Source organism: Temnothorax nylanderi, unplaced genomic scaffold (assembly GCF_030848795.1).
Source record: "Temnothorax nylanderi isolate EJ_2023f unplaced genomic scaffold, tnyl_v1.0 TNYL_tig0286_pilon, whole genome shotgun sequence".
Lineage (NCBI taxonomy): Eukaryota > Metazoa > Arthropoda > Insecta > Hymenoptera > Formicidae > Temnothorax > Temnothorax nylanderi.
In genome coordinates, this window is record NW_027249348.1 from 155077 (window position 1) to 170074 (window position 14998).

The 14998-nt window shown below is 33.1% G+C and overlaps 1 protein-coding gene and 1 long non-coding RNA gene across 2 annotated transcripts; one reads left to right on the forward strand and one right to left on the reverse strand.

The window, feature by feature from the left end:
- The first annotated feature begins 226 nt into the window (after window positions 1-226).
- Window positions 227-4638, forward strand: LOC139780601 (uncharacterized). The gene is made up of 5 exons (XR_011720289.1): window positions 227-364; window positions 463-528; window positions 1008-1144; window positions 2057-2341; window positions 2645-4638. It is a non-coding gene; the product is annotated as an uncharacterized lncRNA (long non-coding RNA).
- Window positions 4639-5464: 826 nt separating this feature from the next.
- On the reverse strand, window positions 5465-8677 carry LOC139780598 (fatty acid synthase-like). Its single transcript, XM_071719314.1, has 5 exons — window positions 8331-8677; window positions 7726-8219; window positions 7026-7330; window positions 6359-6757; window positions 5465-6291 (listed from the first exon to the last, which is right to left on the reverse strand). The coding sequence occupies exons 1-5, from the start codon at window positions 8469-8471 to the stop codon at window positions 5690-5692; spliced, it is 1941 nt and encodes a 646-aa protein (XP_071575415.1). The 5' UTR covers window positions 8472-8677; the 3' UTR covers window positions 5465-5689.
- Window positions 8678-14998: the final 6321 nt, after the last annotated feature.

A 14998-nucleotide genomic window follows, 5' to 3' on the forward strand; every position in this document is an offset into this window, starting at 1 on the left:
GCCAGCCAGTGGTGGGGATGGGCAGAGATGCCAACTTTACGTTTCAGCAGCCAGCTTCGAGCGTCGAGCGGTAGAAGAAGATAGATAGATCTCTGCTGTCTAACCGACAATCGGAAAACCGCCAATCTGGCATCCTTGGTGCAAGGGGCTTTAAAGGAAAAATTTTTAAAGGTTGCTGATGCAACTTTATGTTTTGAAATAACCTCGCTCCTAAGTGGGCATAAGATATCGCTATTTGGCCGTATTGTGTCTCGGCAGAGATCAGGTGCCAGAAAAATTAAGAAGAAGAAGAATAGTGCCTCCGTGTATTATGTTATCCTTGTTGTTCACCAGTTAAACAAATATAAAAATTCATTGATACATGGTATGTATAACACATGGTATATAATTTATAATTTTTATTATATATTATTATAAAAAGTATGTACATATCGTAAATGTTTCACAATTTCCTTTTTATAGGTTAACGTTCACATTACCTGGAATTTTTTGTTATTTACCTCTTATACTTTCTTTTGAATTTAATAGGTGAGTGTTGATGAAGAATATAATAAATAGTTTTTATTATCTTTGAAATCAACTTATAATGATTTACAAATGTAATTAATAGCCGTATGTTTATTCAATTTTTTATCAATATATTAAATAAATTAAATAATGAATATCTGTGAAACAATTGTACATAATTTTACTATTTCATGTACGTATCAGAAAATATTTTGATAAGTTATTAATATCTGAAGAAATATCGTTATATTTTATTAATTCAGTTAATACGTCAAATAAAAAAAAATTATTTCAAAACTAGAAATTACTATTCTTATTTATCGGTTACTATGGAGAAATATTTTAATCATTTTTAATTTCATACATTTAACAGGAGAATAAGAGATGTTAAATAATTCATTGTTTATACACTCGCGTGCTATGTGTTCAATTCCTCTCGAATATTGTTGTATGGTTTATAAATTTATTAATAAACAATATTAATATTGTATTGTATGTAGAAAATTCTGCACGAATTATGGTTGAGAAACATCCCAGAAGATATAAAAATTATTTGCGCTCATGCAATATAGAAGATGTTAGTCCAAGGATTAAGAAAAGATTAAAATATAAATCTGTAATGCCAGCATATAGTCTTGTAAGTAATTGTTAAGTAAACCTACATTATTTTAACGATTAAAGGTTTCGTCATAAAATTGAAACATATCCGTGCTGGGAATGGCCCATAATAGTCGAATAACTTATTAAGGTACAACACAGCTGAAAAATGGACTAATTATTGGATTTTTTGCATATGGTAGAAATAAGTGATTTTTCTTTTTTCAATTTGTTTCTAAGAAAATGTGTAATAATTACTTTTATTTATTATTTTTTGCAAAATCAAAAAATATCAATCGATCCTGTAGGAAAAATGAAGAAAAATGTGTCTACAACATTTCTTTGTAACAGATTTACGTTTGCCTCAAACAATTAAAGATATATATCACAAACAATTAAAGTGTAATATCTTGTGACGAAATTCTTCGTATAAAAATTCCTGATGGTATCTTCCTCATTGAATATGTAGACGAATTAGCAGCTTTTATAGAGACAACCCAATTGCGGTGAAATAATGTGATTTGCCTTGTTAACTTCTGAACGGATTATTTTTTTTTATCAGTCGTAATATAGTTATATCGATTTTTACACGAAATCGATTGGATTGAAATGTGGAAATTGGTACCAAAATTAAGACTGAATCAATTGAATTTTTATTGGTTTTAATCGATTTTTTCTGCTTTTTGTAATAATACCTACAAACAATAGTTGTATAAAAATCACAGAACCTTATATTTGTAATGTCTATAAATTATATTTCATAATGCCATTTTTATCCAATCGCTTTTATAGTTCTCAGTGAGATACTTTCATATACCATGTAACAAGTTATAAAAGTAGCTACTAAATTAAATTTTTTTCAAAATAACATTTGTCGAATACAGCGAATAATATTTATAAATAAAGTTTATTATGAAAATAAAAATAAATAAATATTAATCATTTGTTTTAGAATTTTGAAGACGTCGATAATGCTACAAAAAGTCATCAAAATGTTGAAATGGAAGGGGCTCATTGCACGAATAGTAATACATCTTTTAATAACGATGTCGATACAATGCACGAAATTTTAAATAATGACGAAGAAATGGAAGAAGTTGAACAATTCATCAACATCATAGATGAAGAAAAGAAATTTATTGACGATCAACGTGAAGTGCTACAGGATTCAATTCACAATATTCATGAAATTCAGCAAATAACAAATGTTAATTCCACTGATATCTATGATGACCAGGTTAACAAATTTAATAACAAATAATTTTTTAAATATTATTTAAATAACTTTTCCATTCATTCATAATGCTCATCTATATACAAATTTCAAATTACTACTATTTTACTGGAATGTACTTTTCTAAAAAATTATTAATTATTCAATAATATTGAATATTATAAACACAAAGTTGTTTTCTGATTACACTACAACAATAATTAATTAATAAGCTTTCTTTATGACAAAGTCAATTGTTAAACATGCTTCAATAAAATTAAAAAACAATTTCAAAATGTATTTAATAATAAATAAAAAATGTTTCAGATTTATTGTAGAAGAAGCCAACAACTGGAATGGGATGTGAATATATATGACGATTTAAGAGATTACGATGATAAAGATAATGATATTTGCCGCTCACGAAATTTAAAAGATTTTATTTGTAACGATAATTTTTTAGCTTGTATTGATATTTGTGTTGATAAATCAAGAAGCGAAATATTTTTGATGGTTCTTGAGCATAGCTTAAGACATAGGTCATCTTTAAGTGAAATATGTAGTTTACTGAGACTTATTAATACCATTTTTTCATGAACATTGTTGCCTGATACAAGATGGATATTTGACAATATTGTAAATTCGAAAAGTACATTAGAGTATCATGGAATATGCCCTAATTGTAGTAAATATCTTGGAAAAATAAGAGATTTAAAATCTTCTATGACTTGTGAAGTATGTTTAGGAATAGTTGAATTTGATGGTCCATCATCTTCAAATATTTTCTTACTCATCGATCCAACAGAAAGTATTAAACTGTTACTGGAAGATAATCAACAATATTATGAATACATTGTAAAAGAAAGAAAATATGATGGAAGAATTAGAGATATATTTGATGGCAAATGCTACAGATCTTTTGTAAAAAGTTTACCTACTAATGAAAGGCACAATTACGTCACAACTATTTTCAATACTGATGGCGCACCTCGTTTTGAATGCTCCCAGTACTCTATCTGGCCTATATATTTACAGTTGAACGAAATTCCTGTTGAATCGAGATTAAAACGAATCATAACTTGTGGTATGTGGTTTGGCAAGAACAAACCTGAAATGACAGCCTTCTTACAACCTTTTACTGACACAATAGTTCGATTATCAACGGAAGGTATTGATTGCACTATTAATAATGATAAGCGTTTGATTAAAGTCTACACTTTAATTTGTTGCGTTGACTCGATTGCGCGGGCTCCTATGCAAGGAGTTAAATTGTTTAATGGACAGTATGGATGTAATTGGTGTTTACATAAAGGCGAGTGGTACGAAGGTAGTATGAGGTACCCCATTTTACAATCTTGTCCAGAAGAAAGAACCAAGAGAAATATGATTGAGTTTATGACAAGGGCTACAATCGAAGAATGTGACGATGTTTATGGAGTGAAGTGTACTTCACCTCTAATCAATTTACCTTATTTTGATATTGTACAGGGATTCGTTCCTGATTACATGCATTCTTGCCTTAGTGGTGTAGGAAAGCAAATCACGAAGTATTTTTTAAAGTGCATGATAGAAACATCAACAGTGGAAGAAATGAACAAAATTCTGTTACAGATAAAAGTTCCCCATCAAATAGGTCGATTGAGTAGATCTTTTGATGATATTAATCAGTGGAAAAGTAGAGAATGGGAAAACTTCATTCTTTATTATAGTCTGCCATTATTTCGATTGACTTTAAATGAACGCATGGTGAAATATTGGATTTTGTTTGTTGAAAGCTTGCATACATTACTAAGATGTGATATAAGCATTAATGATTTGAATAAAGTTGATGAAGACTTATACAAGTTTGCATTTTTAACAGAAAAACTATTTTCAAAGAAAGGTATGACTTTTAATGTGCATCAACTTTTTCACATATCACAAAGTGTTCTTAATTGGGGACCTCTTTGGGCTCACTCTACGTTTCCCTTCGAATCTGCAAATCACGATACACTTCAAGCAATTTATTGCGCAAAAGGTGTAAATTTACAAATCGTCCGTTACATTAACATGCAACATAGTGTGCATGTTTTACGTAATAGTATATACCCTCATGCTTCACCTTTAGTAATCGATTATTGCGAGGAACTGTCGACTAAAAAAATTCAAAAAAGTTGTAAGCTAGCGACAGTAACATATTTAGGAAATGGAACAAGTATCGATAAAAATACCTTAAAAGATTTTAATGTTTGTGTAAAATCTACAATAGTATACGAAAGAGTTGTAAAAGATGGCTGTCTGCTTATGTCATCGACAAGAAAAAATAAACGTTCTGACAACAGTTTCGCAATGCTCTCCGACAATACCTTTATTCGAATACTCTATTTTTTAGTAGATAATAAAAATAAAAAAGAAATTACTCTTTGTAATATTGTGAATACATCAACTTCAATATGTAATTTTTTAATTTTAATACGTAATATTGGAACTTAAATTATAGCTATAGAAACAAAAAAAATTAAACAAGTATGCGTTTTTATACAAGTACATGAAAATTGCTATATAGCAACATTGCCAAATAGTTATCATTATTAATGTATTTACGTATAACACTAAACATTTTAAAAATATCGTTGAAATATTAATTGTATTGTAAATATTATTGTAATATAGACAAAATAATCACAGGAATCTTATCAATACCGTGAGCATTTCAAATATCACATTACACAATATACAAAGTATAGAAAAAAAAGTAATATGTTCAATAGTATCCATTATATCATTTATATCAATTGTATTAAATAAAATTATATCCTTTTTTAATAATATTAAAAATATTTTATTTTTAATCAACAACTTTTATTATTTTTGCACCTTTTCACCAAATATTTCAGGATATAAAATTCTACAATACTATTTCGTTAACTATTATATCTGATAATTTCTGTAAAGATCGTACACACGCATGCACGCCGCATACACACAAATTATGAAATTATAAAAGTAGAACCTATATGATATATGAGATCGCATTTCAGAACTCATATGAGATTTTGGCACGATACATGATATGAGATCTCATAAGAGAATTATATGTGTTAGTGTATGAGACCTCATATGAGAGCACATATGAGGTCTCATGTGTGTTCTCACATGATTTTTTTCAGTAGGGTGGTTCTTTTCGCAAACAATTAATAAAACCGAGTAGCCCGCATTCGAAGTCTTCTTCCGAGACGAGAATTATTTCCGTATCTACACCAGTCTCTTTTTGCACATTCATGATTGATTTCAGTTCATCTACCCATAAAAATTCGTAATTGTTCACATGTACAATCCGCTGGTTTCTCGTAATACTTCGCGTTTTTCTTAATAACAAAAGCTTCTTGTCATTTATTTGTTTTTCCAGTATGATATCCAACTCATACGTTTCAGGCATGAATAATCGTAGACCGCACCGGATTCCTCCAAAGTCAGTAGAAAACCCTGTGGCATTAACAGAGACAGCAACTGTTTATATAATTTTTTGCTATTTTTTGTCAAAATATCGAAACCAAGGACCATCAAACAATTCTCGTCCTTCGACAACTTAGTAATTTCCGTTGTAGAAACGTTGTCGGGCAAAGAAATATTTGGGAATTTCTCGTGGGTCGTCACGAGTTTAGTGTGGTGTCGAATCTGCGGTAAATCATTTAAGATTTTACTAATAAGTGGAGAATTTAAATCTTCTGGTACCACTTTGTCACTATCATCGACAAATTCGATAATTTTAACATTTATCGTATTGCAACATTCGAGTGCAATGTGCATCGACATTCTTATTGCATCTTGCAACGACATAGTACCTAAATCACGATGAGCAACAAATTTGTATTCTTCAAGAACGGTATTAACTACTTTTTGTCGGCGAGATATAGGTGTAGCCACAGTGCCACAAATTTCTATTCCTCCAGATATTATAGCGTCTAAAGACTTGTAACGACGAACAGAGAATTCTGCAACGTAGCGAATGAAATTTATTTGTCAGGCAATTGGCCGCATTGTATCACTTATTTTACTTACGTCTATCTTCAAGTGAATAATCCTGAATTATCTGTATGTGATATTTCGGATCGATAGTCAGTTTGCGAATTCTTGTTGGAACATAAAGGCTTCTTGAGTTCTGTCCTAAAATCATCATCTGTAACATACTGTCCATAAATGCCACCCAATTACATGTCCATGCGATATGGCCGTTTGATCCAGTAACCGATGCGCTTTTTAATCCACGATATGCGCCAGCATATTGATAACCGCGAAGTCTTAATTCCTTGTAGATGTCTTTTGTACTTATTTCTTCTTCACCATCGATACATTCAGCAAGATTAGCTGATATTTTTTCATTTTCAATATTGGTTGGAATTCGTACTGTTCCAGTAACAATAGCATTATCTCCTTCGATTATATCAAACCTATTGCTACCTAGATATAGGTGTAAATTCATTAAACGTAATATAATTTTATAAAAAATCAAAATTAATATAAATATGTCAATATGGAGCTGGACCTTACAAAAGCAGTTGACTTGTGAAAAGAAAGAAGATTCCGCGTTAAGATTAGCTATTCTCATATATTTTTTACATTTTAATTATAGTATATATTGCGCCATAAAAGTAGCATAAGTTTTAAAATCTAATTAAAAAATAAAAAACTCACGCTAGAAAATTAGTTGTTTACGTAATAATATTACCTTCTTGGATCGAGAGAGTTAATTCAATCTCATTTTGTTGCGATAGTACTGTAGCACGAATAAAATTAACGTCTTCAAATACAATTGGTGTATTGATATATTCTTGGTTTTTTAACGATGCGATCATTTCCCAGATATAAAAAAGATATCCCATAGCAGGAAATAAATTTTTTTCATTAACGACATGGCCTGTTAAATACGCAAATTCTTCATCAATTGTACTAATACTGACAACTATTTCCTTTTTGTCAATTATTTCTTTTCGACGAACTCGCATTACAAACAAATCTTCTAAATGATCCCATCTACAAACGTCATTAGAAATTATTATATAATCTTCGTGTAAACGAATTAATTGTGGAAATTACTTAATTCAAGATTTGATGTAAAATTGAAGCACAGATTCTAAAATATCACTGTTATCTGCTCTTTGTAATAGGCATAAAAGGATTAACATATGTATAAGAATACATTTATCTTTGAGATAAGTAAGGTGATAGAATGTCTTCAAAATACGGAGATGTGATTTTGAAATTAGATGATAAACCTAACCAAGTTCGAAAAAGAGTTCAAAGTTCTAATTCGCTATTATATTGAACATGTTCTCTTCTGACTATTTCACCTAAATATTTCAAAATTTATGAAAGTGTTTGTTTTTCGATAATTTGTCCATTTGTGCCTAAACGAAAAATATGCATACCTTATGAGAGGAGAAATCATTGGGGTACCGCGGCTTACAGGAAATTCCACTGTCGGATAAAGATTTGCAATCTGTGGCTGCAATCCTGCGTTATAAAGTTTTCCGATTGATTCTAAAAATATCTCATTATTATGATCCTCGGTTCGTTCATATAGCGCTACGTTTGTTACTGTAGAGTATAAATAATTGTTTAAAATGTGTTGAAGAATATTCTGAGGAGATATTTTAATCGTCACTGTATCTTTTGGAACTGAACGTATCGTCTTTGCGAATAACACCGGAGACAACAAGTGATTTGTATAATATTTTGAACATAAAGGTATAGTATTGGAGTACTCGTAAGAGGATGTTGTCAGCCACTTTGAGCTGTGAAACTTTTTTTGTGGTAATGTTCGGTTCAAGTATTCTTCAGACTTAGCTACAGCAGGTTTGATGTAACGACTATGAAAAGGTATATAACCACAAGAAATTTCTTTTATAGATATACTGTTCGCCTAAAAGAATGAATGAAATCATAAGTATTATTAATTACTTGTTTTAACAAAACAAATAAAGAAACTAGATAGAAGAAAGATTATATTGTTTATATAAGCATTAATATATACCTGCAATTTAGTGAGGAATGTTTTTATAGAATTCGTTGGTCCACTTACAGTAAAATTAGAAGAACTATTGTAACAAGCTATATCGATATCCGAAGGACACATAACTTTTAAGGTTTCAAGGTCGAGATTAATTTCAGCCATGGAGCCATTAATTATTTTCGACTCGTGAAGGGCTAAACCGATGAAATATGTCGACAGAATCGTTTCTTCGGCCGTTAAACATCCATCGGCATATCCACAGATTAGTTCACCAATGGAGTGACCGATTATAAAATCGGGGACTACACCAATAGATGTTAAAAGATCAACTAATCCAATCTGCGATACATATAAAAGAAATAGCTTCCCATTTGATTTAAATAAAGATTAGAATTATGAAGTAATTATAAAGTAATTTTTTTGTAATTATCTTTATAATATATGATATAGAAATATATATGTATATATGTATATATGTATATATGTGTGTGTGTGTGTGTGTGTATATATATATATATATATATACACACTAGTATATATATATATATATATATATATACTAGGTGCGCAACTAAGTTTCCGGGTTTTTTTGATCAATAAAAAATGGAAAATTTCAAGAGAAATACAAAAAATGGTTTATTCAAAGTATCGTCCCTCGCTAGCTATACATTTTCGCCATCTCTCTGGCAATACATGAATACCGCGACAATAAAACGACGCGTCTTTGGACCGAAACCATTCATCCAACCAATTTTGCACTTCTTCGAAATTGGTCAAGTGTAGCCCAGCCAAGCCATGCGCCATCGACCGGAACAAGTGATAATCGGAAGGCGCCAGGTCTGGCGAATACGGCGGGTGCGGTAGCAGATCCCATTTCAGCGTTTTGATGGTGTCCTGGACGATGGAACTGCGATGGCACGGAGCGTTGTCGTGCTGCAATATCACTCGTTCGTGTCTCGTGTCCCATTCTGGCCGTTTTTCGAGCAATGTATGGTTTAAATTGATCAGTTGTTGTCGGTAGCGATGCCCATTGACAGTTTCGCCCGGTTTCAGCAGCTCATAGTACACGATCGGCGTCCTCAATTGTTTTTGGTCTTCCGGAGCGCTCCTTGTCCTCAGTGTCGAAATCGCCACTTCTGAAGCGTTTAAACCAATCTTCACAGGTAGTTTTCGATGGTGCATGTTCGCCGTAGGTCTCCTCAAGCAAACGACGTGCTTCAGCTGCATTTTTTTTCAAGTTAAAGCAGAAAAGCAAAGTTTCCCGCAAATGCTGTTTATTTGGCACAAAACTCGACATCTCCGTTGTTAGAAAAAATATTTTTGCGTTGCGATATGTGTTTATATAACGACTGGTTATTGTTAACAGATGTCCAAGCTATAACTTCAGACAACTTCAGACATGTAAGTCGAGTACATGTGTTATTGGTGCCATCTATGTGTGAAACCCGGAAACTTAGTTGCGCACCTAGTATATATATAGTATATGAGAGATTTATTTTTTGATCTATAAATAGTATAATAGTTCAGTGCAATGAAACATAATGTGAAACACGAATGTGTGTGCAATGGTAATAATATAACTTATTGCGAAAAATATTACCACATGCCTCAGTGGTTGAATTGGTACGACGCTCTACACGGAATAAGGGAGGTTCCAGGTTCGAACCCTGGCTGAAGTAATATTTTTCGCAATAAATTTAATTATTTAAATTATGATGCTTATATGTAAGCTTCAAATTACATTAATTTATAATGACCAAAACCTATGGTCGAAACGTCTTGACAATTAATCCGAGCAAAACCAATGGTCGAATTTTCACGACTGATAGCCAATCGTTGTCGATTATAAAATAGAGTTTTTATCGTTATAATCAATTATTGGCGGAACAAACATATACTTTCTGTTATATTTGTTTATAACTTTTTAATAAACAACGAGCGACGGCTAAAACTTGCTGAAGGTTATACTCAGGAGATCTCTACAATATAGGTATGTGAAGGAGAAGGTGATTGAAGGGGGGTTCGTAAGGATAAATATTTACTGACGATTATATTGAAAGAGTTAATACGCATAAATGTAATCAGAGAATATGTGTAAGAATGGAAATTAGTAATATGTAGATAAAGTGGAGCAAATAGATACATCAGTGCCCAGTGGACCTTTATACTCATGAACATACTCATGAACATATAATTTAACTTTTCAATATTTAAATTTAGATTGTAATCTTTTATTTCTATTTAGAACGCGTACATTTCAAGACGCAAAATCCTATTCCCTCCAGGATTCCGTCATTATCCTTCCGTGACCACGTTCCTTTTGCCGATTGTATTTTAATCGCCTTTTCGGGCAAGATCGTCGACGCGCGTAAATCGCGAATCCTGCTCGCTCGGCGGAACCTGGAACGAATGGCGGAGACAGACAACAGACACATACACACGCAGAAAGATTCAGGGAAGAGACACCCCATTACGGGACACGGCAAAACACATAGAACGCTTGTTCCGCCCGAGGAAAAAGCCGCGGCGATCATAATGGATATCTTTATTATCGGAGCCGCGAGTCGCCAAGACTTGGTGAGACTCCAGCAAAGTCGACCACCACGCCGACGCACAGTGGGAAATTCTGTGCTGTTTTTAGACAAAATTCTTGTGACAGCACAATTTTTAAGATATCCCGTTGATTTTTTTTTTAAATGCTCAGGAAGACTTGTGCATTAATGCAGTACTGCGGAAATATATTTGTCGCACAACGAAAATTGTTAAACATAGAGTGCAATCCAGTAAATATGAAATTCATATGCAAAAAACGGTAATCCCTTCATAGACACAAGCTTCTAGGGTATAGTTTAACCGAGATGGATATCATTTTAATTATATTTCAAGTCGTTGATAACAAATTCAAGCTTTAAATTTCAAAATTAATTTGTTTAAACAAATTATCTCAAAGTAAGATGTTTTATAAATTTTTATTTCAAAATCTGTGGATAGAATTACATAGAAAAAACATAGTAGGCCTTCAAAGTAATATCTTTTAGATCCAAATTGTTAATAATAATTTACGATTATTTTTTTAACTTAAAGTATAATATTTCCTATATCTTTATTTAAAGGAATTAACGGAAGATCATCAAGCGAAATGAATATAATTTTCATGATTTTTGATAGCTGATTACAAATTTAACCTCAGAATTGCAAAATTAATTTGTTTAAACAAATTTATTTAAACAAATTATCTGAAAATAATATTTTTATGAATATTCATTTCAAAATCATTCTGCAGATGGAATTACATAGAAAAAATAGAAAAAGCTTTCGAAGTAACACCTTGTAGATCTAAATTGTTAATAATAAAGGTTGATTATTTTTTTATAATATTTTTTATTTAGTATTACACAATAACAGTATTACACAATATTTAGTATTACACGATAACAATAACAGATCAGAGATCATCTGCTAGTTGCAATATTTGTGGTGCTACTCCAAGTAATATGAACAACATTGCAATGGTATTGAGTCTCCCAAGTAAGGAAAAATTTTATAAGTTAGGTTTCCCTGTTCTAAAATCTTTGAAGACTGAACTACAATTGTCTGTTGACATTGTAAAACAAGGCTCTGGAACAACAAATACTGGAAATGTTGGTCGAGCCTTTTTTCAACAAGCCGAACGTGTATCTGAATTAATTGGAGTAGATAAAGATTTATTAATGAGGATGCACGCTATTCTTCAAATTATATCGTGTGGACAAGAAATTGATTTGGTAAGATTCAAAGAGTACTGTATCAATACAGCAAAAAAATGTGCAGAGCTTTATTCATGGTATAAAATGCCACCATCAGTACATAAAGTTTTAATCCATGGATGTGATATAATGAGGGCATTGAATGCTCCTATGATTTGGTTCTCGGAAGAACCTCAAGAATCAAATAACAAAGTTTTCCGAAAAGCACGCTCCGAACATAGTAGAATGTACCAAAAAAGTGCAACTAACAAGGATATAATTCATTATGCATTAGTATCATCTGATCCAGTGATTAGTTCATTGAGAGAGATAGAATCAAAAAAGGTTCAAGAATTGACTTTTGAAGCAGAACAAAATTAAACAAAAACTCAGAGAAAATTATTTAAATATATATTTATTGTGTAATACTAAATAAAAAATATTATAAAAAAATAATCAACCTTTATTATTAACAATTTAGATCTACAAGGTGTTACTTCGAAAGCTTTTTCTATTTTTTCTATGTAATTCCATCTGCAGAATGATTTTGAAATGAATATTCATAAAAAATATTATTTTCAGATAATTTGTTTAAATAAATTTGTTTAAACAAATTAATTTTGCAATTCTGAGGTTAAATTTGTAATCAGCTATCAAAAATCATAAAAATTATATTCATTTCGCTTGATGATCTTCCGTTAATTCCTTTAAATAAAGATATAGGAGATATTATACTTTAAGTTAAAAAAATAATCGTAAATTATTATTAACAATTTGGATCTAAAAGATATTACTTTGAAGGCCTACTATGTTTTTTCTATGTAATTCTATCCACAGATTTTGAAATAAAAATTTATAAAACATCTTACTTTGAGATAATTTGTTTAAACAAATTAATTTTGAAATTTAAAGCTTGAATTTGTTATCAACGACTTGAAATATAATTAAAATGATATCCATCTCGGTTAAACTATACCCTAGAAGCTTGTGTCTATGAAGGGATTACCGTTTTTTGCATATGAATTTCATATTTACTGGATTGCACTCTATGTTTAACAATTTTCGTTGTGCGACAAATATATTTCCGCAGTACTGCATTAATGCACAAGTCTTCCTGAGCATTTAAAAAAAAAATCAACGGGATATCTTAAAAATTGTGCTGTCACAAGAATTTTGTCTAAAAACAGCACAGAATTTCCCACTGTGCGACGTCTCAACTCTGGCTCGGGCCCAATTGGTCCTGCCGGTCCCCGTCACGACATAAATATTGATGAAAATGATGCGTTTATACGCGAACGACAAGTCCGTCCGCGGTTAAAAAGCTGGAAGATTTATCGGGACGCGGCTTCCCGACGACAGCCATTTCCAAGCTGATCGTACATCAAGCTGAATCCGGATCGGTTGAGTTTCAATTTCGGTTCATAGTCGCGAGTCTTACACTGAACGTATCTCTCCTTTATTTATTTCCCGAGAGATCTATTTTAGTCGTTTCAAAACGTCTTGTGCGTGTGACTTTTGTTGCAAACCGGTTTAAAGCGCACTCGGATTATTCAGTCGCATCCGCAATTTTGACTCGAACGCCGACCGAGATTCGGAGACTGTTGCCCATTGTCCACCGTCCACCGCAACTTCGACGATAGAAATATAGAGACTAATCAACGTCTACAATTCAAACTAAAAATGATATAAGCGCCTTATGAGCATTTCTCGTATTCTTCTGCGATCGGAGCTTCCCGTCGGTTCCTACGGTCACGAGCGCTTATAATTACAGCATCGTGTCGAGGTCCGGCGATGACGATTACTATTGTAGCGCTGCAACTTTGTACAATTACAGGAATGCAGACAAATCAATAGTTACAAAGGCTCTCTAAAAATTGGCTCGGGGTTTCGAGCTTTACAAATCTCACTGTCTTTAAGTGGCAAATTACGACAACGAAGCCCCCCTGAGATTCGACGGTTCGCTCATCACCTAAGAATCACGTAAACATCTTCTCTTCGGACGGTTGCTCCGTTTTCCCTTTCCTTCTCCTTCGTGCTCTTTCTCTTTTCTCTAGCCATTCGCTACTGACAATGGATACTCATCTGAATTTATAACGAATGCTAATAATTCAATTTTTTGATGGCGCACAAATTAGAGGCTGCGCCCAAAAAGATCACCAATGGCAAAAGGCAGGGAGAAAGGATGACCAATGACACAGTGAATAGAGAGAGGTGCCGATCGCTGAAAAGGATCTTGCATCGCCGATTCGTCGCTCTTGAGTATTTTCATTTTTCTGCAGCCTTCTCTCCCTTCCCTTCCCGCTATCGTGCCACCGTCTATCTTATTTCAACGAGCACGCTTTCTTTCATCCCGGGCACCCTACTCTTTGCCCCGGCACAATGCCGCCGACATTAGATGCGGATAATAATATGGCAGTATCACTCGACACCCTGGACTAAGGGCGACTAAGAGAAATCTCTCTCTCTCTCTCTCTCTCTCTCTCTCTCTCTCTCTCTCTCTCTCTCTCTCTCTCTCTCTCTCTCTCTCTCTCTCTCTCTCTCTCTCTCTCTCTCTCTCTCTCTCTCTCTCTCTCTCTCTCTCTCTCTCTCTCTCTCTCTCTCTCTCTCTCTCTCTCTCTCTCTCTCTCTCTTCTCTCTCTCTCTCTCTCTCTCTCTCTCTCTCTCTCTCTTTCTCTCTCTCTCTCTCCCTCTCTCTCTCTCTCCCTCCCTCTTCCTCTTCCTCTTCCTCTCCCTCTCACACTCTCTCTCCCTCTCTCTCTCTCTTTCTTTCTTTCCTTCCCTTCGTGGTCTCTTCCGACCTCATTTCCATTTTCTCTACTCTTTTCGTTTCTCCTCTTTTTCGTCCTCTCGTCCTCTCCGAACGCGGGACCGTCGTCATCGGCTCTCACACCTCGTCATTCCTTTTTCGGTCTCGTCACGCGTCCCGCGTGTGGTTTCGTCCTCCTTATATTTGGCGGACCGTCA